Source organism: Fringilla coelebs (genome assembly GCF_963513975.1).
Source record: "Fringilla coelebs genome assembly, chromosome: Z".
Classification (NCBI taxonomy): domain Eukaryota; kingdom Metazoa; phylum Chordata; class Aves; order Passeriformes; family Fringillidae; genus Fringilla; species Fringilla coelebs.
The window spans coordinates 22,264,154-22,289,676 of NC_140031.1; the positions used below are offsets into that span (position 1 = coordinate 22,264,154).

At 36.9% G+C, this 25,523-nt stretch overlaps 1 protein-coding gene across 1 annotated transcript in view; it reads left to right on the forward strand.

The window, feature by feature from the left end:
- The window catches only part of PIK3R1 (phosphoinositide-3-kinase regulatory subunit 1), a 60,408-nt gene that overhangs the window by 16,779 nt on the left and 18,106 nt on the right, over positions 1-25,523 (forward strand). Inside the window, exons 3-7 of the mRNA XM_084224523.1 lie at positions 16,749-16,841; positions 18,234-18,308; positions 21,108-21,239; positions 22,124-22,325; positions 22,527-22,606. Of these exons, the coding sequence (XP_084080649.1) occupies positions 16,749-16,841; positions 18,234-18,308; positions 21,108-21,239; positions 22,124-22,325; positions 22,527-22,606 (582 nt within the window). The remainder of the gene's footprint in view (positions 1-16,748; positions 16,842-18,233; positions 18,309-21,107; positions 21,240-22,123; positions 22,326-22,526; positions 22,607-25,523) is intronic.

A 25,523-nucleotide genomic window follows, 5' to 3' on the forward strand; every position in this document is an offset into this window, starting at 1 on the left:
TCCAGAGTTTCAAATTCTCAGTACTTTGTTGTACATGTTAAACATGTCTCACAACAGAACATTTCAGTTATACATGTTTTAAGCACCTCTTACTTTAGGTTTTTATGGTGCATCTCTATTAGTTTTGAGGGGCTTTTGTTGTATCATAGTTGTGATTCACAATACAGGAATTTTTGCAAATGATGACACTACGTAGTAAATTACCATTCTTGAAACTTGATTTTTGCTCTTCTAATACTAATAAATAACTTGCTTCCTTGAAAGACACTCTTGCTCCCATCCTTATCTTGCTATGTAGTAAAATGCAACCTTGCTTAATCAAGAGGTGCGGCAGCGCAATTTTATCCTAGTATGACAAAGTTCAAAGATTTTCCTGGGTTACTCTGTTGCTAACATCATACATTAGATTCCTCTTTCAGGAAACACTAGTTTAGAAAGTGAAAGTCAAGACATCAAGTGTGGATGACAGATGAGTAATGGAGGAGGTATCAAAAATATTCTTTACACCTGGAATGGTTATTCACTAACTTTCCAGACACGCTGGAAACATGGAAAGAGTGTTCTGCCATGGAGGAATCTGTGCTGTCTTGCAGGAGATTTCTGCCAAATTGGAGAAATTGAAGGATATACTTACTCCATATGAAGTTTTCTGCTCTTACTCCCTATGAAGTTTCCTGCACAAAAACCTTTTTGTTTTTAAGTTTTTCGTTTTTCATATCTTTGGATGTTAATATAGAAATTGCAGGGTCATTTGGTTTGAGTGTACAAACAAGGCAGAGAACTCTGGAGAGCCATGGCATTTGATCTGTGAAAACTATGTATGAATGCATGCTCCTCTGAAAACCCCAGATTGCAAAAATCATTTGTAGTGGGCTAGAGAGGTATTTGACAGATTATGTGCAAGTACATACATGTGTGTTTCATTATTTGATTGCCTTAGGAGACTGGTGTTTAAGTTGGCAGATCTACTTACTAAAAGCAAAGCTCTTTGGCTGGCAGGATTACAGAATTCCTGAAGGAGAGAGTCCAAATGCTGAGAGCAAAAAAGAGGGAACGTGTAATGTGCAGAAAGCATGGGGAAGTTATAAAGCCAGCAGGAAAAAATAGACTTGAATATGGTTCCAATTTTTTCTGTTGGGCTCAAGTTGATAGTCATGCAGAAGTAAAAACATGAAATTCTCTTATTTCAGTATCTTGTTAATATTCTGGAAAATACTGTGTTTTCTGTCATGCTAAGTATTATTTGGTTACCTATTTGCAGCTTGTCAGAAATTTTTAATCCATGCTTATTTTCTGACTCAAATTTTAAAAAACATCACCGCTTGTTTGGATATTTACAGAGCGCTGTCAGACTGTGACATAAGTGGCCACTATAATAGGCTATGAAACTTTATTAGCATGACTCAAAACTACACTGTTGCTCCCAGTATATGTTAAATTTCTGCATTTAATTTTGTGATATGTAATTTGTTGCTATTCTGGGAAAAAAAATGAAATAAACCCCCTACCCAGTCTTTATGCATGCAAGCTTAGAACAAAACTGTCCTGCAATGTTTTGTAATCAGCAGACAAACAAGTTAAGTATGTGTAGCTAGAGAAGTCCACACCTGTGGCCTAGCACTTTTTTGATGTCTTGCTCCTCAACCTCAGGCAACACAGATTAGCATTTTGACTTGATTCTTTGAGTTGCTCACTCCTATCTGAATGCCATTGTACAGTAACCAGCCACCTTGCTCTGTCTCCTAAGACTTGCTTCTCAGTTTGAGAGCAAGGTTTGAAATATGGGAAGCTGACCAGTGAAAAGCAGACTGATGTACTGAAACAAGAAAAAGAGAAGCAGAAGGGCTGGCTCCCCTGAGAGATCAAGAAATTTGAAAAAAAACCCAACCACCAAAAAAGCAAAAATAAAAGGGAATTTCCCTTTAAATAAGGCCACAGTTTAGATGATTGCTCATACTGATACATCTAAATTATTTTAGAGACTACTAGTGGCACATTTACCATGAAATGGTAAATCCTTTGAGAGGTAATAGGTCCTGCAATAAATAGGTACCTGGTGGCAGCATAGCAGAGCTTAGATGAGTTAGACCAGCTGTCTCTGCTGCCATTTTTGAGGAGCTTTAGCTTGTAAAATCCTCAGTAAAGTTCTCTGAAGTTGCCACATCTGAGCTATTTAGGAGACAAGTTTTTCCAGCTTCATGCAGGCAGTTTATGTGAACTGTGCTTAAAAACAAGGAGTCACATGAGTTTTAGAAAAATCAGGTCAGTTTAAAATTAATGTATTCCTCTTTTTTCTGTTCTCAGCAGGGAACTGGTTCTTTTGGAATTATTTTCCTTCTGGGAGTAAGATACCCTTTTTCCTTCTGGCATAGCTGACATTTAAACAAATAGATAGATAGATTTATAAATAAATTTGAAAAGACAATCAAAATGAGGAAAAGGTGTTCCCTTCTGTTAGGGCCAAAAAAAGGTAACTGGTTCTTTCTTCTGGCAAAATGACCAAGGGATTCCTCTGGAGCACAATAACAAAAAGACCATAAATATAAGACTTCAAGACTTCCTTTCTTTCTCCTCTCTCTCTCTCTCCCTCCCTCTTTCCCTCTTTCCCTCAGCCCCCCCACCACCCCACACCCAGTAGTATAGCAGGAAAACAAGCAAGATATAACTGGCATTTTGACAAAATAGTCAATTCTCAGTCCTTGCTGGCCAGTGTGGAAGAACACTTACTCCAGTCAGCCAGCAGCCTTTCAGCCTCTCAATCCCCCACCCATTTCTTAGTGAGTCATAGCTAGAAGGCCTTTTCACATGCTTGATCACATCTTGTTCAAGTCAAGAATGTATTTTCACTCCTTTATTGCATCCTATAAGCAACATTCCAAGTCAATTGAGTGATTGTTGCTTTAAGCTCTGTACATAAGTGGAAATGGAGATAAATATATAGATAGTGCCACTATATTTTCAGATATGTATGGGTTAGAAGACCAGCTAACTTTCTTGGCAGGAGCAGGATGGTGGAAAAACTGATTTGGATGTTTTATGTGTGTGACCTCTACAAGAGCTGTACACAAGCAGTACTTAAATATTCAAGACATTAGTTTTTCTTGTCATTCTCATGTATACACTTAGTAGTCCTCTAAGTTCGGAGATAGCATTGATCCTGTTACCCATGAATTTTCTACAAGCAAGTTGGAGAATATCTACAGCACATTCCACTGTGCTGGAGTAGGTCAGTGTAGGGCATCTGCTGAGTTGCCGAAGTAAGGAATGGAAGCAATGGATCAGAATGCTTCTTGATCATCCCTTGGGTCTTTGTAGAGGACCTAAAAAGATCTTTGTTTCCTCATTTATTCGATGAAAGAGCTGCTTTTATTTGATTCCCCTGAGCTAAAGATCAGAAGGAACATGTTGTCAGTTCTTAACCAGATTTATGTTTTCTAGTTTTGCCCTTCTGTAGCTTACACCTTCCAAGATCACTTGCAAAATATTTCTTCAAGTTATTTTGTCCTATTCTGCTCAGTCTCAGTCTTCTACAATACACCACTGTTTTTCAAGAGAGAGACATTTTTCTTTGGTTTAGACCACAAAATACTTTTAACACTGTAAGGTTAGAAAAGGATTTCTTGGATTTGAAGTGTTTGGTTTTTCTTAAGGCTTTGTCTCTTGTTTTTGGTCTCTTTGCAAAGGAACGCTCCCACTTCAGACTGAAATCCTGTTCCATACCTTCTTACCCTGACTTCAGTTAATCTTTCGCTTGCAGATGGTGATGTAAAAACAGCCAGTTTTTCACGAGCACCATCTTTGTTGTCATTGTCAATTTTCTTACACACTTCATACAAACAGGTTTTACACTATATGAATTTTATAACACAGTGTGATGGTCAGTACACAAATGAAGGTGTTTTGCCAGTTAGGGTTAGTTCACCAGTTGGAACCCTGACAGCTTTGTAAAGGTTCATGAAATTCAATCGTCTCCCTAAGTGCTAAGGTCTGAATTAAAGCTACTCAGCAGAGAAGTGTGAACAAACAATTATTTATGAAAGAGAGATCTTTAGGTTCATGCATTAAGTACACGTATTTGAGCTGGTATGACATGTTTAGGATCTTGGTAGTGTGAAATATATTGGAATAGGAGAATAACACTGATATTTCTATGCAGAGAGATCTCCACAGGTGTATGATATGGGTCAAAAATTCTTATTACATATAGACTTAGAGTTTTCTTCTTCATCTGAAGGTAAAGATGGGGGGTGGGATTTCCTCTCTGTAGATTCTGTCCAGGATTTTACTAATAATGTTGGTTTTGTATCTATGTCAGATCACCTGATGGTTTAATGGCTGTAAGGATTAACCCAGTTTTACTTTCTTATAAGACTGCCTTTCAGCATTGCTCTATTCTGTTGCTACAGTTACGGCTCTAAGCTTTTCATTTTTTCTTTTTTTTTTAGAAGAGGAAACATGTTTGAATTGATTTGAAACACGTTCAATTTTTGAATAAAAGTTGTGGTTCTGGAGAACTGTTGCCATTGTTTGCATTTTTTTTCTGGGTGACTGCTGTACACTCATTATTTTTAACTTTCTGTGTACTTACAAATGTTTCCCATAATTCCCAAAAGATGAAGGAGCAGTGTTGACTTTTATCTGTCAGCAGCTTCTGCCAGCTCTTTTATGTAAATCTTCCAGATCTAAACAACTTGACTTCTCAAGCATAGTAATATGCATTATCTTTTTCTTGCAGCTGTGAAGAGCCTATTCTTTTCTTCTAGATTTCTTGTCTGTGGATAGTTTGACAGGGATTTGTTGGCATTCTTCTCCCATTAGTTTCTCCACAGCAAAAAGGTAACAAAGCAAAGCATTCTTTCAGAGCAAAACAACATACTGCCCTGAATTTTTATGTATTATGATTATTGAATAAAAATAAAACGCTTTAAATTCTGCTCTTCTCAAGCAGAGATACTATCACAAACCAGTATTTGCCCTACATAAGAAACTTTATGTTACTGGAAAAAAGGACACAGCAATAAGGAATAAGGATCCTTTAGAGGTAGGACAGGTCATTCTCAACAGTGCTGCAGCGACTGTGGTATCTCACAGTGAAGGTTCATCCACCTTCATAATCTGTCTTGGTTACAAAGAGCAGATGCTGCAGGAGCACTGTTTGTAACTGTCACCATTTATATGGGGAAAGGGAACTGAGGTTTGTAATCTTTGTAGGATAGCTCCAGACTATCATATACATTTTACTACTTTTTAAAATACATGTTCTTACTTTTTAAATGAAAACGGTTCCAGCACATGAACTTGCTCTATCTGTAAAGTTTTATCTGATAGAGGTCATTGAAATAGTCTCACTGTGGCTTTCCACTGATTGGCCAGTACCATAATTTTCAAGCACCTCTTGAGATGGACCTCAGCATTCCTTCCCTTAAAAGATAGCAACTGCCTCTTTCCTATGTGTCAAATGTTTCCAGGAAAAACCAAATACATATTTCCTCTCCCGCTTGCTAGGAAGAACTCAAGAACAAATTGTGGACCAAAGTATTTTTACATGGGAAGCCATTCTGAGATGAGATGATAGAAAATTCAGGTTTGAAGAGGAAAATAAACAGAAGAATATAAGTCTACTGCATGACATGTTCTTGTACAGTCCAGATAATATTCCAGACAATATAATATTCCACTAAGGTACTCAGTTCTTCAGCTGAGTTTTATCCCTTGAGAGCTCTGATCTTTGTGCACTGAAATGGGCAGTGTAATTTCATGGGGAAAATTCTATGTCATATGAAAAGAGACAAAAGCATGAACTGAAATTGCACATGCAGCCTTAGTTCTTTGTGGTCTTAAGTTTTGAGTGCTTGACCTTGGTGTTGGTCTTGATGCTCTTACAATATAGTTTTGTTAATGTGTTTGTGTAGTATGGCAGGCATCAGAGGGAGCTTTGCTGCTCGTTCCTTAGGGAGTGATCGTAGCAAAAGTACCATGTAAATATATTGGCATACATCTAGTCACTTTACAATAAATTATATTTTTAGTGAATTTTCACTCTTGCTTTGCTAAAAAAAAAGCCTAGAGTGCAGAAGTTAATAGAAATCATGGCATAAATATCCTTGGGAACGATGAGGTAGTTTGTGGGAAGGCAGCTGGCAACAGTTCTAAGGGAATGCTTAGTTAATCATAATGCCAGTGAGGGAGGTTTTGTTTTGAAAACTATCAAAATTTTGTCTAATAAGGACTTCTTTGTACCACCACTAAAATCTGGATGTTTAATGGCAATAATAACATTGGAGCACCAGGAACTTGATAAGTAAGTCACAAGATGCAGCTGCCAGTGGAATGTGCTGTTTGTCCTCACACCAGCACTATCCATACTACACTTGAACATTCGGTGGTATATATTTCCCTTCTTGATAGTATGTATAGTTTCATGTCAAACCACTGCCAGAAGCTGAAATTGCCATTTAGTGTCTCTGAGGAGAACTAAGCAGGCCGAGTTACTCAAATTCTTGTAGATCTCAGTTCTTTTCTAGTCCTGGAACAGCAATCCTGAAGGAAGGGGAGGGAATATAACAAGCCTTATTTCATGAAAAAGGCAGTTTTGCACTTCACTGGTTCAGCTACTTCGTTGACCCTGTCCTGTTCCTTCCTTTCTGTCATCTCTGTCATCATCTCCTTGCATGTGGTGATGCAGTAACTTGGTACCTACATCACAGCTTACCTCTCATCTGCTGGTATCTCTGACTGAAAACTGCTGGCAGGGAACCTGCAAATGTCAACAAGACATGAAAAACAGGTGTTAGCTTATTAAAATATTTTTTTTTTCTCTGTCATTAGAATCATGCACTGAAATCCATGCTGGCTTGTTCTATTTAGAGACGTTAACCTGTCCTTCCATTTAAAGTGATGGTCGTAGGGAATGTGAGAACACTATTACTGCTGTGTTTCTGCATGTCACACAGGGCTTAGGTTGATCCCTGAGAGTGAAGGGTAAGAAAGAATTATTTGCTAGTCTGCCACGCCTGAGAAAAGCATGAGAAGCCTCAAGCTGTGCCAATGCTCCAAACCACTTGAGGAAGGTGAGATGTTCCTCTCCTGGAAGCCAGCAGTGTCAAAGTTCCAGTGCTAGCCTGCTTGGGTTTCAGCTCCAGCTAAGTCTATCCTGACCCACACTCTATCCTCCTCAGCTTTTTGAGTACCCCTCTGCTTAGAAGCAGAAAGACATCCTTTACTATGTTCTTGCTTATTTCTTATTTTTTTCTTTCTGTTTATCTCATGGATCCTTGAAAAAAGAGTTGAATAAGCAGGTGGTTCTCCCACCTCTTCCTTGCTTTTTGGGGGAGGTAATTTCTTTTGCAAAACTATGCATTATGTATGGCATTATGCAGTGTACTTCATGCCAGCACATTTTACTTAGTTAATGACTTTTTTTCTTCAGTACTGCTCATGTTTTCTAATCATGCTAATAATAGTTGTAAATAGTTGCAGCCATTAAATTCGATTCTGTTTGGAAAAAGAGTATTGCAAAAGCTCACCCATAGAGGGAGGCAGAATACTGTCTTAACTATAGGCTGCTTTTAAAAAATTATTCATGCTTCAGATGAAGCCAACAAAGAACATCTGTTGTCTTAATTATAGCTTCTATTTCTAAGAAGTATGTTCTGTAGCAGATGAGAAAAATGTCTGACAGCTCATAATTCATAAAGTTATTGAGATTTAATCTGATAGAATATTATGTACAGAGTTTCTTCCCAGTACAGACATTATCACTTCCCTTTCAACTGATGATAGAAACAGGGCTTTATGAAATATTAAATTAATAAGTGTGAAACATGATTATCAGCCACTATTGAAAGTATTAAACTGTTATAAAGAAATATAGTTCTCTATACTATGTTGCTTTGTGGTTTTGTTTTTCTGCTTATCTCTGCAACTAAACTTTCCTCAAGCCGGGCACAATTTCTTTGTTCTTTTTTTCCCTACTTTCATTTTGCTTTGTCTTAGAGGAATTCTTAGTTGATTAATGCAGGAACTCTAGAACAAGTATTCATTTTTGTGACAGAGAAGGGTAAAGACCCTAGATTTCTTTCAGAGAATTGGTATCTTATTGAGTAAGACTTTCAATATCTAATCAGAGCTTTTTTCTGCCTAGTCCTGCCATCTATTCTTTACAAATTATTTTCTTGTACTAATCTGTATTTACCAGGGCTTTTTCACCCCTTTTCACATAGTAGCCCTTGTTCTTTTTAGCCCTGAGAGTGCAGCTGGCACAGCTTCATAAACTGGGATGAAGAGAGGGATTAGTTCTCCTGGCCCCCAAAATTCCCTGCATAGTCACCATGCACATGATACTTTATCAACTACATTGGTTGCATGTGTGCTGATAACCTTGGGAAGCATCTAGGCAAAGAAGGTCTCAGTTACAACATTGATTTATGCAGGTAATTTTGTCTTTTTGAGATACTATGTGCAATTAGGATAAAATGAAGTAACATTCAGTTTTTATTCTGACTCTTTTAGATTTAGTGGGTTGGACTATTAATGGCCCAATCTTAATATACGTGTGTTTGCCCTTCTGAAAAACCTTATTCTGTTAAGTGTCACAATGGCAAGTTTTGTACATTTTTCTATAAAAATGGGTTTGAGGTCCCTTTTTCAACTGTATAGGTTTTATTGTTAGTACCTACCTTACACAGAGGAATCTGGAGATGTTGGCTTTGTTTTGGGCAGTAAACAGGGGCTGACGAGTCAGTAGATCGTGCTTGTGAGAGCTGCTGTTTGTCATCCTTTTGGAATAAGCCCCTTGGATAAGTTGTTGTTACTCGGTGTTACTGATGTAGGATCACAGCAGAACTATGAATGCTTTACAAACATATTTGAAGTCTGAAAGTGTATTGCCAGAATACTGTTTTGCCATTAGGGTTAAATATTGCCATTGATGACCTTGAAAGGCTTTATTCAGATGTTCCATCATTGACGACAGAGTAAAAAGAGGAATGACAGCTGATGTAATAAACTGTTTTCTCAGTACAGATCTGTATTTCCTGGCTAAAATCTTCAGTGTTCTGTTAACAGGAAACATGTAAATCAAGTTACCACTTTGTCCTCCAGTTCATACCCAACAACTGTTAGCCAGTGGAAGAAGCAGACTGTCCTGGGTCCATAATATTCAAGGATTATAAAGTGATAATATTTTCTGCTTTGAGGTTGTACCCCAGTAATTTAAAGTCACCAGCAGAAATAATTTTCCATATTTCTTTTCATAGCTCTGGGGTCATTCATATCACAATAAATCCTGAGTCTCAGACATTTTTTGCCTCCATAACAAATGGACTTCTTCTGAGCTCAAAGGCTCATAGTGTTGGTGGGCATGACCATTTCTTTTTCTAGTGCTGCAATACTCTTCACCTCACTTCAGTTCTCCTGAATCTAGTCTTCTCTACTGCCAAGGCTTCTGTGATATTCTGAGTCTGCATCCTGCCTGACTGATGACATCTCACAAAAGTAAGAGACAAGTAATAGTTGGCAGATTTATCAAGCTGCTTGTAACGATGCGTCAAATTCATGGATGCTTAAGTCTCTTTCATGTTTTCCCATGAATGGTGTTTGTGTTTTAAAATCTTTCTAATGAATCCAGTACTGGAGAAAGTGGTTGAGCCCTGGACAGCTCTTCCTCCTGACACTTTAAATGGTGCTTTCACCCTCTAGTAGCATTTAACTGTAGCCAAATGAAATTACCTCAGTCGGAGCTGAGAGCTGAGAAGTATTCTCTACCAACAGTTACAGCTGAATTTGCTATCTGTTGCAGTCTTTGATTTATTTGAGACACACAGTAACACTGACTTTCTTATCACTCTCACCTCTTTGTCTTTCATCTTTGCCTAGTGAAAACCTTTTACTAATAGCAGTTGGGCAGTTCTGAACATTGTTCTTTTAGTAAATACAATTAGGTTATCTGAAAATGCAAATGTCAAGGCAAGGTTGAGCTTTTCAAATCTCAGGGTGAGTTGCTCTTTGTTATTTTATTAATATCAGGCTTATCTTTTGTGTTGGTCTGACACTGAACCCAAAGCACAGATTTCTATGGAAAATTTCTCCAGAGTTAGAGTTTAGGGGTCTTTTTAGCCTTTCATACTGTTGTACTGAAACTTTTTGCAGTTTCACTACTTTTTTAGACTGCAAAAAACATTTAGTGGATCACAGAATTCCTTTCACTATGAGTAAAGAGTTTTTTTGTCAGTAAGGATCCTTTCACTCAGATGTATTGTGAAGCTCATATGGCCTTTTCTTTTCCACCTTAATCCAGCAGGTGATGAGTGGGCTGTGATGGCTGAGGCTCAGCATCTGTACCAGCTGCCACCACACAGACAGGAGAAGCTTCAGGTTGTGCCATCATCTGTGTGATGATGTACCTCCTAGTGCTTTCCTCTTTTCCAGGGTCTGAACTTGTGTCTCCACAGGCATGGCTTTTGGTGTGTTCTCAGCACAATCTCCTCAAGCTCTGCTGTCTCTGATGTGGGAGTCACTAGCAGCCAGCACCCTGGAGGAGTACATGGGATAGCTCAATACATACCACTGCCTGCAGAAAGGCCTGCAGAACTGCCAAACTGCCCTCATTTCGAATGCTTCTTCACTGGAATTCAACATTGTGTACTGATAAGCTGTTGAATTCAGACCTTATGGATCCTTATTGAAATCCAGATTCTGTTTTGAGGAAGATGGATAATAATAGTGGCACATTGTTTGAATTCCATTTCCCATACCTAGTAGAGTACTTAACTGCTGAAATAATAGTATTTCAATCAAGAAAGTAAGCTCCTGTGTTTCCCAGAATTTTCAATAGCAAGCATGGGTGTTGAACTATGTAGGAAACCCCCCACTGTCCAGCTGGTAATGCATTATACTGGTGGTGCCGCTGGCATAAGTATTTTAGGTGCTTGAGCAGCCATCATTTCTTTACAGTTTGTTGGCTTATCTGGTTGGAGCATTATCACAACTTGCTTGATCATGATCCTTACCTTTGCATTTCTTCTTCTGCATTAATTAATGTGCTTATCTTTAATATAGCTGATTTAAGTACTGGTAAAATGTTTCATGTCTGGAGTTGTCGCATGACTTCCAAACAAGGGACCTGTGTAAAGCTATAGAAAATCATCCTGTTAGTGGATACAGTTGTACCCATACATAAAGAGTATGTCTGCATGCACCATAAGTATTATGATCATCTTAAGACCTGAGCTCTCTGTGTTGTCATCAAAAGCGCAAAATATGTGCACAAACTTTAATGCAATTTCTGGAAAAATAAGAACATTCATGGAGTAATTAAAATTAAAATTAATCAAATTTAAATTCAAGTAGAGTTAGTATATAGTTCCTGTAATTATTTAGAAATTAAACTCCCTTTCTTAGTACGTACTGTACATTTTAAGGGATTTTATTATATAGGTTTTTAAATTTCATTCTTCTTCTAGTGGTAATGAAAGATATGTCTCAGAATCATCTGAAGCCAAATTGCAGCTTTAAATTTCCACTTGTCATTGCCAGGTACTAACTCTATATCTTTTTACTGAGAACCCTTCCAAAAGGTGCAGCTGTGTGCTGGTTTCATCTTGCACTTTGTAGCTGTGCTGCCAACCCTTGAATGTAAAGTATGCTGTCATCTCCCACACATTGCCATTGCCTTAGAGCTGTTCAGTCCTGTCTGTAACAGGGAGAAGGAGGAGTTTGCAGATTGGAGAGAATCCTTGATTTGTGGTTCATCTCATTGATGCTCACTGTGGCAAGGTAAAAATAGACCTAGTGGAAAACACAGCTTTTATCAAGTGTCATCAGAAGCTTCCTTACTGTCCGGAGACCCACTACTGGACCTAGAAAGAAGACAGTTTTGAGAACCAATATGTTTTGGAGACCCTGGGATAAAGAAAAAAAAAAAAAGAACAAAACAGAGGCATTTGGAGAAAAATCTTGCTTTTAATGAAAAACTGATACAGGATTTTAGCAAAGGCATCTACAAATTTGCTCGAATCCTTTAGAGTGGATTTGGCTCTTCAAACATCTTTGCTGCCCTACAGCATTCTTCAAAGAAAAGGACTAGTTTGAAATCAGGTACTAAATGCAGGCTGCATGTGAGGTTTTTTCCAGTTGTCTTTTACTAAAACTGACCTATCTAAAAAGTCTTCCTTTCCCACTGTAAATCTTAACATGCATGCTGGGTTTTCTCCTGGTACACATAATCTAGAATCAGGCCTTCTTTAATCATAAATTTTATTCTGGCTCTTGGAGTAAAACAAATTTATTTTTCCAAAAATTAGGTGCAGTTTTCTTAGTTTAGCTGCTCAGATTTCCCCTCAGCATTTTGAAACTGAAGCACATTGTTCCCAAATTGGGCTGTCTTCTTTATAAATGTAAAAAAGTGGCTTCAATTCTTTGAGTACTGTTAAGTTTTTGAGATTTTTTTCCTGACTACATGTATCTTGTGAAGTCTTTTGCCTTTAAACAAACTTAATTTTCTATTTTGTGCAAAAGTTGGGAAATTTGAAGCAAAAGTCAGTATGATGTTATGCATTAATTATATTGAAGGTGACACAGTGAGTAGGAAATCCTAGAACAGGTGGGAGGGTAAATTATTTTAATTTGTTCATGCCGTCTTCAACATGCTGATGAAGTGAGTGTTTTTCTTCTACATTGCTGAGCATTGTAACTATGTGACTTAGATGTTTTCTTCTGTAATTTTGGAGTTGCTGATAACTGCAGGTTTTGGACCTGCCATTGTGTGTCTCTCTGTTGTTTGTGTCTTTTTGCTGTAGAGCTTAAAAGAGAGATGAATATCCTGAGTTTTCAGTCAAATGCACAAGTATTTTACATACTATGTATTTATGGAAGGGATTGTCATTCACTTGAAGTCTCTCTAAGTTAGTCATATCTAAAAGTTCAGCAATGTCTTTGGCTATATAAGTTTCCAGTTTTGGAAAGGAATGGGATAAATAGAGGAAGAGACATCAGAAATCCTCTGAACTTCTAAAATGCATATTTTAGGCTAGCAGAAAAGTTTTAGAAACTTTTCATTTTAAGCAATGTGGCATTTTGTTTGCATACACATGTTTTATAGACATATTACAGATTTTGTGTAAATATAAAGGGAAATCCATAGCTTCCAAAATGCTTTCAATAAGTAAGAATATTACTGATTGATGAATACTCTGCAACAAAGATATTTGTAACAGATTATGATACAAACCTCGTTTTAAGGTAAAGTTCTGCTTAAAGTTAAGATGAAAAGCATGGAGCATCAAAAACACTGCAGGAAGAAGCCCTCTCTGCTTAGATAGTTTAGGTAAAGTCTACAGAGACAAACTGTTTTCTGAATTGTCTTGTCTTCATCTTGCAAGGGGCTTCTTTCCCTGATGCTGGGTTCTCCTCTTTGCTTTCCTTGGACTCCATTCCTTGTGTAGAAAGTCTACATCAGTGGAAATTAGCATTATTTTTCCAAATAGACCTTGTTGATAGGTATTTGTTGATGTCTTGCCATCATTTCAAGGCACAATTTGGTTAATGGAAGAAAGCCCTGTGCTGCGCAGTAGCCTAGACAGGCCATCCCTGAACTGCCAAGCTGTCACTTAATGAGGTCCAACTGTCTGTCAGTTTTGACATCCATCTTCTGTCTCTATTTATCCTTCTTTGTTTCTTTCCTCTGTTTCAGTTTAGGCTGCTGACTGTGGCTGTATGCTGCCTCCATCTGGAATTAGGAAATTAATCTTTGTTCAGAGATGATGCAATTTTGTTGCTGTTATGAAAGAGGGAGGAATTAAATGTAACTAGCTCCCTCAGGGACCTGAAAGTTAGTTTCATAGGTAAAAATATGTAAACTCTGTTCTTAAAACCTATTCTTCCTCTGCTACCATGTAAGGGATCCATTTTAAGCCCTTAACATTCTCTTGAGTCTATCAGTATCTCACAATCTGAGAATTTTCATGGCATACCCTTTGATACTACTCTAATCTTTTGTTTATTATTTCAATAGATTTGTCTATATCATAAGATAGATACATAGTTTAGGGTTGAAAAGAGTATTTGAATATTGCAAATCTGTTGGTCTGTATTTCAGTATGCCTCAGCAGAGGCTAGTTAGAGTGCAGCATTTTCCATTTGAGCCCATCTTGTGTTTATGAAGCAGATATAAAAGAGATGTTCCAAATGGAATCTGAAAGTGATTTGAAGATGGAAAGAGTTGAAAAGTTCATTTGCTCCCTGAGTAGCTTGTTCTGCATTAATACACCTATAAAAACTGCTTGCATTGAATTTAGTTTTTAATTGGAATGTTATACGAAGTCAACTGTCTGACAGAATTTTGGAGTTTATTATGTCTACTCATTGGCCTTTTTCAGCTCACAAAGGTGCCACTTAGGAAAGAACCTATCTTCTAAAGAGCTGTGGAGATGATCCTTAATTACAGCGCTGTCTGCTGTCTTTTGTTCCATTATGTGAGCCTAGTTTTAGGTTTTTCTTTTTTTGCTCCAGGACTTACAATGACAGTAGCATGTAGGCATGTTACTAGTCCTTGCAGAGTATGGATCAGGTATTAAGAGTTCCTTGGATCTGTGGGAATTATTCTTATTTTCCTCAAGTCATTAAAAAGCATCAGCAGGGCAGAGATCTGCATAGGCAGCTCCTTTGAAACTCCTGCATAGTTATCTTGCAGGCCTCCTAAGTTAAACTGTTACAACTAACAGATGTTTTTCTAATACCCTCAGTTATGAATGGGTTAGGAAAGTATTTCCGTCATTATGATACCATAATTTTCCTTCTTTTTGCCAGTATGCTTCACTTCCATTATTACTATTGTCTTTCATTTCACTCCTCATCTCTCTACACTTCCAAACTTCTGTGCCTTCCTTGCTGTCCTACTGTGTTTTAAATTTATGCTGGTTTTGACTGGGGTAGAAGTAATTTTCTTAATAGTAGCTATCATTGGGCTGCATTTCAGATTAATGCTGGAAACAGTGCTAAAAGCACAGGGATGTTTTAATTATTGCTGAGTGGGGTTTATACAGTGTAAAGGCCTTTTCTGCTTCAGACCCCACCTCACAAGTGAGGAGACAGGGAGTGCACAAGAAGTTGAGAGGCAGTACAGCCATAACAGCTGTCCACAAATGACACAGAGACATTCCATACCACAGAGCACCGTGCTAAGCAGTAAATCTGGGGGAAGAATAAGAAAGTGGGAGATGCTCAAAGTGATGGTGTTTGTCTTCCCAAGTCACCATTACCCAGTGATGAAACCCTGCTCTCCTGGAGATGGCTGAACATCTGTGTGCCCATGGGAAGTACTGAATTAATACTTTGGTTTCCTTTGCTTTTGTATGTGGCTTTTGCTTTCCCTATTAAACTATCTAAACCTCAATCCACTAATTTTCTCACTTTTACTCTTCTGATTCTCACCCCTATCCCACCAGAAGAGAGTGCCTGAGCAGTTCTGTGGGACTTGGTTGCTGGCTGGGGTTAAACCACAGCAAAATTGTTTGCATTTTTATGAAGTTATGTAATTCAAAATAGGGTGAATTACCAGCCAAAACTGTCTGCTCTCTCTTTCTCAGTTGATATATATTCTTTCTCAGTTGATTTTTTTGTTGTTGTTGTGGTTATCATCTCAAAGTTTTTCTTTAAAAACTCTCTGTTCATAATATTCTGGGTTTTTTTCTCCTTCTACATAGTTATCATCATCATTTTGTCTCAGTCTTCTGAAAATAGGGGCAGAGGGTGTGCACGTATGTATTTATACGTATCCTTACAGACACCTTTGCATATGTGTGTTCAAGAATTGCTCTCTGTCCATGGTGAGTTTAATTGAGCAGAGATCACCATTGCTTAGTCAAATGGCAATTTTTGCTTCAATCATTAATTTTTTTTTATCGATCATAATCCATCAAACTATGCCAGATGGTTCTGGCAGTAGTTTAATATCTTTATGTAAACATTTTTGTTTCCAAGTGTTAAACAGGAAGACTCTAAATTTTTTGAATTATTCTTTTGAGAAAAATTGTGTATTTAGAGATAGATCTTTCCTCACAGAACCAGAACATACTTTTGAGAGTATGTTCTCTCCATTAAGAAACCAGATTGCATGAAAACTGACTTTGTATAAAACCTGTGTGCAGTTTTGTTTGAATCTGCAAAGTGTCCCTTTCCTATTATACTGATATTTATTCCTAACCAGTCCATGTAGAAAGGAAAATCCTTGCTTCAAGTAAACTATACTGTTAATAGTATAATGCTTGAAAATTGAAATGCACAGAAATTACTGAGCTTGTGTATGAGCGTGAAATACTTGTATCTACTGCTGTTTCAGGCCTTTTTAATTTTGTTTTACCCAGGGGTTCAGGCACTCACAGAGAGTTTTGTGTTTAATAGCTCCTTCACTTGGTGCACAGTGTATATAAATATCTCAGACAGAAAGACTTTTTCTTTCCTTACTTGCATCATATTTCTGCACATCCATAGACTGCAAACTTTTATTGTGTTTTCTTCTCCTCAACAATATGGTAAGTGAATCTAGAACTGAGGTCCCTGAAAGAAAATGCTACAAAAAATGCAATTGTCATTTTATTCCATTTTTTTATTAAGTACGGAGTTTTCTCATACAGCCCTGACAAGTTGTTCTGTGATTAAAAATTAACTAGTTGCATTACATGTCATGATTTTCATAAAAGTAATTGCATTCATCTGCAGCTTGGCTTATTTTTCTTCTCTTCTTTTTACAGCTTTTTCACTTCCAGACCTTACAGAGCAGTTCACACCTCCTGATGTTGCTCCACCAATTCTTGTCAAGATAGTAGAGACAATTGAAAAGAAAGGTAGGCTGAAGAATGATCTACGGAAGTGTTCTGTTGCTTATGTGAAGCAAGACTGCAGAACTGGATCCAGAACTGGATCCAGAGGTGGCATGTCCTTTTTCTAGAGCTGATAATGCATTGCATTACTTAACATCCAAAATAATCTCCTTTAAGGTTTGTTGCGCTGGTTTTTGCTCATTAGAAGTATTTGGACTGTAGGAGCAAAACCAAAGCTTACCTCAAATGGCATTTAATAATTAATGTAAGTATTATTGGAAAGTAAAGGAGAAGGGTTTGGTATTGTTTTGTTTTTTCTAACGAGTAAGCACCTTTAGCTGATTATGTAAATGCCAGCATTACATTGAGCTGGTGGCACAGGGAAAAAAGTAATGTTTTGCCCCAAAGCAGGAGAAAAAAGAAAATAATAAAATATGAAAAGGTGTCAAGAACTGGTTTTATTCTTCAGGAGTCAATTCTTTATTGATGCTCTATAGTTTGCTAGATAGCGTTCATTTTATTCTTTTTTTCCCCCTCACCTGCTTTCCTGTGTTGATGCCTCTCCATTCTTTTGAGGCTTTCCTCTTTCTTTTATGAAGTCATACTTCTTTTGCCCTATTTGTATCTTCCTGGCATCTTCTCTGATGTGTCTTTCATAGTGCTGGTGAGGTAAGGAGCAGCTCTCTGAGTCCTGCTCATTTAGGGGCCTTAAGTTGGGGCACAAGAGCAAAAGTGGTATTCTGACGAGAATCAGACTGCTGTCCTTGGGTACATGTGTTCTGACATACTCCTCTGGCACTTTAAAAGAGTGTAAGCCTTTCCTGAAAGAGTAGAAGCTTGCTGATGCCAACGTGGAGGGCCAGTATTTAAGACAAGTGTGCATAAGGAGCTGCTGCTTTCAGGAGACACCACTGATAGTGTTAAATCGTCAGTGCTCTGCATTGCTGCATATGGCCTCTTTCCTTGTGTTTTCTCTATTTTCACTGATGTAGGAAAGTTGCAAACAATATCTTTAATGTGAAAGCATTTTACTGATGTCTTTTCTAGCAATTTAGGTGAATTATTAGACATATTATGTGATATATACAGATATTTTCTCTGACACCAGTGTGAATCTGTTTCCTAGTCCTGGCCTTTTACAGTTGGCCAGTAGACAGTTCTACAGAATATGTGGGACTACTGGCATCTCAGATCTTTTTTGGCCCTCTCTTTCTGCAGACACAGCAGCTTTAGTGCACAAAGAGGTGTTTTACAGCCTTAAAAAAAAATCACATTCTGTAGTGTGTTAGGTGAAAAAATGTTGCTAGTTTATACTGTAAGTACTTATTGAACAAAACAGAAATATGTTGTATCAGGGCAACAGTCACCAAAATATTAATATTGTCCTGAATGTGTCCTATCAATTTTGTTTTGAAGGTCTGGAGTACTCGACTTTGTATGGAGCACAAGGCTCAAGCAGTGCAGTGGAATTAAGACAAATTTTTGAATGTGGTAAGTACAGTTCTCTTTCTTAAAGCACTAGACAGATTTTGTGGTCAGACCACTCTCACTCATATGTGCTGGTTCTCAATAATATACTTTTAAAAAGACATATATAAATAAAAATATTTTCTAACTTTTACACTTGATATGAAAAGTATTTTCCACTTTTACAAGTTGACTTTTTTCATGGATCAACTGCACTTTTTTTTTCTAAGAGTATTTATTTTAATCTCTTGTTGTCCCCCTTGTTCAAACACTGACAGTCTAGCTGTACTGGGGAAAACAAGATGTTTTGTTCATAATCAAGATAAAGATACATTAGTCCTGAAAGGCTGCAGGTTATTATTTTGTAAACAAATGGGCAGTTTTTTACATACAGTTCTGTGGTGCATTTTTTTTGTCCAGTAGGTGGGGTGTCAATAACAGCCCGTTATCTACTGCTACAGAGTGATACTGAAGAAAGAAAATTGAATTAATATTGCAGGCTGAGTTCTCAGACAGTAAAATGCAACTACACCACATACCCGTTCAAGTTCCTGAAATATATTTCCTCTTTTTTTTTTGGTATACTTAATTTCTTCTTCAGGACAGAAGCATGGCAGCACTGCTTCAGTATGAGAGTAGGAGGAGCGTTTGACCACGACTTGGCAAGCTGGGGTGCAATGTGTGGTGTGAGCTTTCATTTGCCTAAAAGAGTGCAAAAATACAAGGGGTAGAAAATGGAAATGGTTACATGCCTTGTTGCCAAAGGGACAAAAAAAGCAAACGCACTCAGTGATTTAGTTTCCTTATTTTTAATAATTGCAAACATTAACAAAGCAAATAAGAGATTATACTGAGTTGTCTGTTTTTTCAAAACAAAAGAGCATCCTGTCCTATGCTGATTGTGGTAGGAGTGAAGAAGTGTATGTGTACAAGCAGGGAGAGGAAGATAGGCATGTGGTGCTAGCAGCCTCATGATAGCAGCAACCTCCTCAGTGTTGTATTTATGTTTTTCAGTCTGCATAAATCCATATTTTTAGTGGCACCAATATGATTGCATCTCTATTTTTCCGAATCCTTTCTTAAGTCTCTAAACTGAGCTATAATTTTCTGAAAGGCTTATCTGTCACTTGAGATTTAAAACTCATGGTTTACATGTATTCCTACTAGGTTTGAGTAACAGAAACAGAATTTTTCCCTTTAGTACTTCTCTTTAAGATAGGATTAGGATCTTCAACTCAGAGCTGGTGCAGTGAGTATCCAGGTACAGGGACAGAGGCACATCTCATTCCTCTACCTGCTCTCTTTGAATTAGCAGAATGCTAATTCAGAGAGGAAAGTCAGCTTTGGTCTCAAAGTTGTGAACTTGCATTAGTGTGCTGTTCTGTTAGTGGTTAAAATGCTCTCCATTTTTTAATTGGATAACTGTCTGTGAGCATCAACACAATACTATCTAGCTCCAAAATCAAAGCTGATTTACATCTTGTCAGCTCAGCAGATGGAAGAGTTCAGGTCTGTTTATGATATTACACCCAGAGAGTTGCAGAATAAGTATATTCTTAGTCATGTATTCATTATAGTAATTTGGGACATACTTCTAAGAAATGGTCAACACTGAAGATGCATGATTTAACTTGGCTTATGAAGTAAAGAACAGTCAGTAAGCAGCAAAAGTAATAAAAGCTATTTCTTTAAGAATTTTTGGATTCTCTGACACATAATTGCTCTTGCAGAAATCATTCCCACACTGCAAATTTTATATCATCGAAGACATTTATTATCCCTTTTCTCTCATGCAAATTCTTTGGTGTCGGAGAAGGTTTGAGCTCATACTGCAAGCTCTTTGTTGGGGAAAACAAAGGAGGTGGAGGAGCACTAAGTTTCTCACTACCCCCTCTTGGCTGCCTTATTTCACAGTATTGGTAGACACACCACTTATTTGAGTCCTCTACCTCCCTGTTCCCTTTGTTTAAAGTAGACAAACAGATTCAATAGTTATTTTACCAAGAATCTTGCTAGATAGAAGGTTAATCAGCATTAAAGCCTCTAAATTCTTGTACAAAATATGGATCTTCTTGTATACACTTAGGACTTTACTGTGCCAGAGTTTCATGTTATGGGATGAACCCTAACCTTGCTTTCTCTAAATAAGGATTTCTGTATTTTCCCATTTTTATTTTTGCTGCTGATATTCTTTGGTCCAACATTAACAAGTAGTTCTTTATGTGACACTGCCAAACCTTATCCCAAGTCATAACTATTCTGGAAGGGTATCAAGTTTTACAAGATAAATCTCAACAGCTGCATAAAACACCAAGCACACTGTTCTGCATGTGTATATTTGTTTCGACTTACTTACATAAATATTTGCAGACTTGGATCCCCAAGATGTTAATCAAACTTTTAGTCATAATAGAAGTAGCTCCCTGTAGAGAAGCTGCATTTGGCCAAACCTTTGGTTAGTACTCACTTCTTACACAAAATATTTACACATAAAACAGAGCCCTCTTAAAAATATTCTGATATTCCATAACATTGCCAAGATGCAGCAAGTCACTACCGTTACTCTGAGTTCAGCCATGAATTGTATGTGACAGAAGACAGACCACACACAGTTATGGAAACCATTTGGTTCATCAGATGCCAAGGAACTGGACATGGTGTTGAACTCTGTGTGTTTTTCATCTCAAAGATGTTTCTTGGGGTCTTACATTCTTATGAATTGTTCCCCATGAACCAGATATAAGTTAGCAATTTTGGCTTGTTATGAGCTTGTGTATTTTTTCCTTTCTGAAGTCTAAAAAGCATGTTGCTCTTTCCCTTTAGATGCATCTTCATTAGATTTAGAGGCATTTGATGTTCACACTTTATCAGATGCTCTCAAGAGGTATATCCTGGACCTGCCGAATCCCATCATTCCAGCAGCTGTTTACAGTGACATGATTTCTGTATCTCAAGGTATGATTACGACATTATTTCAAATGTCAAACAAAAAGGCTTTTCGAATTCTGGATAACTGTTGGTTCAGCTGTTACCCACAGAAGAGCAAAAATTCTACAAACCTGGCAGCATGTCAGAAGCCATAAATATACCTTTACCTTTTCCTATGAAGGCTGTTTCAGTTTAGATCTAGACATTATTCTGCATTATTCAGTTACTTATTTAGGCAAACATAATGTAAAATATAAGGGATAACACAGTTCTCTTCATTTTTGTAACTAGAAATACTATAGAAGAATGGGCCAAAAAAACCCAAGGACTTAACTGTATACAGAAAGCTAATTTTTAACTTCTTATCAGTGCTGACAAAGTAAAAGTATTAGAGGTCATGTAGTGCTGTGTTACATTGGGGTTGCAGATTATGAAGTGAGAAGTACATGCATGTGAGATTCGTCATCTACAGTGGTCATTTCAAACAAGTACAGCTTGTAGGCTTTCAGCACATGGGCCAAGTATTCTGTTATATATCTCAGGACAGGATATTGTTACTGGTAACCTTCAAAGTTAGAACAGCACCTGTGAGACTTATCTAGTGCATCTCAGAATTACCCAATCATGTGTGACGCTAAACACAAGACAGACTTCTACCAGTACACCCTGAACACATTGTGGTTTTTACCAAAATGCATATCTGTTTCCATTTGACTTTTAAATACTTGTTCTTTACTCTTCCCTGAACATTTCTCTTATTTTAAAAGAAGAAAGATATCTTTTGGTTCTAATGAAGGACGGGGGGTTTTTTTTTCTGTAAAATTGGTGTTTCTAAAGGAGACCCATATAGTTTCATTTTACTTGAATGTTCCTGTGCTGGTTTCAAGAACCATTTATCTGTTTGCGTGCAGAAGTGCAGAGCTCAGAGGAATATGCTCAGTTGCTGAAGAAACTGATCAGATCTCCAAATATACCTCCTCAGTATTGGCTCACGCTCCAGTATTTGCTCAAACATTTCCTCAGAGTTTGTCAAGCCTCCAGCAAAAATCTCTTGAATGCAAGGTCTCTGGCTGAAATTTTCAGCCCTCTGCTTTTCAAATTCCAGATAGCAAGGTATGTGGGTCATCTTTACCGTATTATGTACTATTTTGTAAATATGAATTAGTTGTATACAAAATAAGATTAATTAAATAATTTTCTGACCTTATTTCTGATGTGAGGGCATTGTAGTAAATTTTTTCCATTTAAAAAAAATAATTTAAAGTAAACTTTTGTATTTCTCCTAGTTCTTACTGCCTAATCCATCTCTTGCAGCTCTGATAATACAGAACACCACATAAAAATCCTAGAGGTTTTAATCACAAGTGAATGGAACGAGAGACAGCCCGTACCAGGTAAAAAATATTTTTAATTTTAAAAGTTATATGTTCTCTTAAATATTAAAATTCAACTTAATGACAGTAAATTGTATGCTTGTAATTTTTTCTATTTAAATCAAACAATGCAAAACAAAAGTGGACAATTACAGAGCTAAGCAGAAGTTGTGTGTTTTATAATGGTATGCAATGTTTGCTTTATAAGAAACAGTATTTTTCATTAAAATCATTTTAGTGCCAATAGTTTGTGCAGCCTTAGGACTTTTGTTCTCTTTCAGTAAGCAGCACATTGGATTTTGTGAGTTTTTTAAGATCTCTAAACAAGTAGAATGCATATCATACATGGTGGGGGGGGGCTTATTCTTGGGGTTTTATTGTGCTCTCAGTTTACTCCCAGACAAATCAGGGAAATTTTCTTAGATTTGGTGTACCCAATGGAGACATTATTTATATACACATATTTTTTAATCCAGATACACAAGATATTTATTTATCAATATCAATAAATAATGTAAAAAATATTAAAAGGAAAGTTAGTTCCTTCTTGTATTAAGAGGAAAGTTAGTTCCATCCAGGAAAGTTTGTGCTTGTATTGCTTCTGTAAGTTAACATCTAATTAAGTCAACAAATAGTAAAGCACTCCTCTAATTTATGCAAAATCCCTGGGTTTGAATCAAGTATTCAGTAGAAGGAAGGCAGAGTTGCTAACTATGTGCAAAGGAAATTATTAATGCAGAGAACTTTACATATTAGCTGAAAGCAATTCCTTTCACAGCATATTAACAGAGAATAAGCTAACAAAGGAAAGGATGAATAGAACATTGGACATCCTATACCTTTCCCACCTCTGTAGTCAAAGGACAAAATAAAAAGTTCATGGCAGTAGGATTTGTAGGGTTACTTAAGATCTGAAGAGCTAGAACACAGCAGAAAAGTACTTTATTTCCTGTATTTCAGGTAGGCACATTGTATAATCCTCTTCATCAGCTAATGAAGATTAATTTAAAATGGCTAAAATTTTTGTTCCTAATGCTCTGTTTGAAAGACAGATATGCTTTTCTAATCTTGCCAGTTCTGTTAGTTAGGAAACTTTCCCTAATATATTGTATACATCTGTTTTCAGCTTGCTATTTAGTTTTGTTGAATTCTGGAGAAGTAGTTAACAGGGATTTCCAGAACCACTGTGTATTTTTCTGCCTAATGCTTCGTAACAACTAGGAGAATCCAGACTTACAGTATTTGTCCTATTTTACTAAAAATCGGCAAATTGCTAATTGTTAAAGAATTATTGTCTTTGTCACAAGTTGCAAGCCTTAAAAAGCAAAACAGATTCTAATAGTCTGATGCTAATAGCATTTTTTGTAGTTACATGTTTGCAAATGCTTTGGAGTATGTAAATATATCTGTCTAGAAGCTGGTTGGGAGGTTACAAAGGTAGGATCAACAGTTCCTTCAGTTTCAAAGCAAGAATTTTATAAGTTTCATTTAATAGAATCACTTGATTGCTTATCTGCCCAAGTTGCTTCATGTGAGGAAAGTATAAAAGTGAAAGGTGTTGATGTTAGAACTACTAATGAGGACAAGGAATCTAGTCATTTTGAGAATGTCATTAAGGTGCTTGAGGAAATGCCTTGTATCCACCAGATTTATATGATTTGACACTACATTAGTATTTATAATGGAACACCTGATTGTTTTTAATATTACTTCTGCATTAATTAATATAGCATGATGCAATAATTTACTTTGACAGTCCTAGGATTTTTCATGTGACCTGTTACAAAAACAGAACTCCTTCACTGTGCATTAAAGTCCATCTAGCAGAATGTTTTTTAGTAGACCATTTGCACATATACTAATATGCTGGAAAAAAACCTCAGATACAAATTTTCCGGCTTTGTAGTGTTAGGTTAGCTAGTCTCTGCCCTCAGGCCTGTAAGGAGTTTAAATAATTTTCTGAAGTTGAATCTTACTAATATGTTCTGTGAGTTTGCAGGATTAGGTCATGAGTCCATTTCCACACCAATATTATTCAGTGACCTGAACATCTGAAATGGTCTATTGTTATTGTTCACATAGAACTATAAAAAGCACTCTAAGATGTGTTTTTCAGAATTGTCACCTTTAAGATTATTGCTTTTAGTGACTTGATATTCCATAAAGACTGTTTAGATAGTCTCTAATAAAAAGAAAATCCCAATAAAATGTACCTTATTTATCATGTAAGTATTTTGAGAATTACAATCTTAAATAGAACTTTACAAGTGGAGAATTTGAGATCTTAAGCAGAAAGTTTACTTACTGAAAATAGCATAATGACAACTAAGTGATAACAGGGAAGCTAGTGCTGCCAGGTTTCTTCTCTTTTTCACTGGCTGGTGTGATGGCTTCCTTCCTTCTTAATTCTTTTTGTTAAGATGAAAACATTCTGTCTAAAACAAACTGTGCATGAAGTTCTAGTGGTATCTTATGCAGTATATGAATACAATAAGTGTGGTGTTAAGAGATAACCAATCTGAATAGCAGGCAGATCTTTGCACAGCTGTGGGTTTTTTCCTTACCACATCACCCATTAATTATACTTCTTACCTGAAAACACTAGAAAGTAAGCAACTGGACCTTACATCATACTGTATTTTAAAATTAGTATCTTAAATTAGGCATCTTCAGTTGGGCATCTTTTAGCTAGAGTGGTGCTTCTTGGATGTCATAACATGAAAAAAAGAGTTATTCCTAGACCATTACTTGACTTACTGCAGAACATATGGATTGGGGTATTTTGTCTGTCATGGTGTTCATCAGCAAACTATAGATTCTAGTTTGTGGATTAAAATAGTGCTTAGTCCTACACAAAAATACTAAAGTTAACAATAGCTATTAATAGAATTGTAGATTTTTGTGTAGCAGATGCAGACAAAGTAATGTTGCAGGAGAA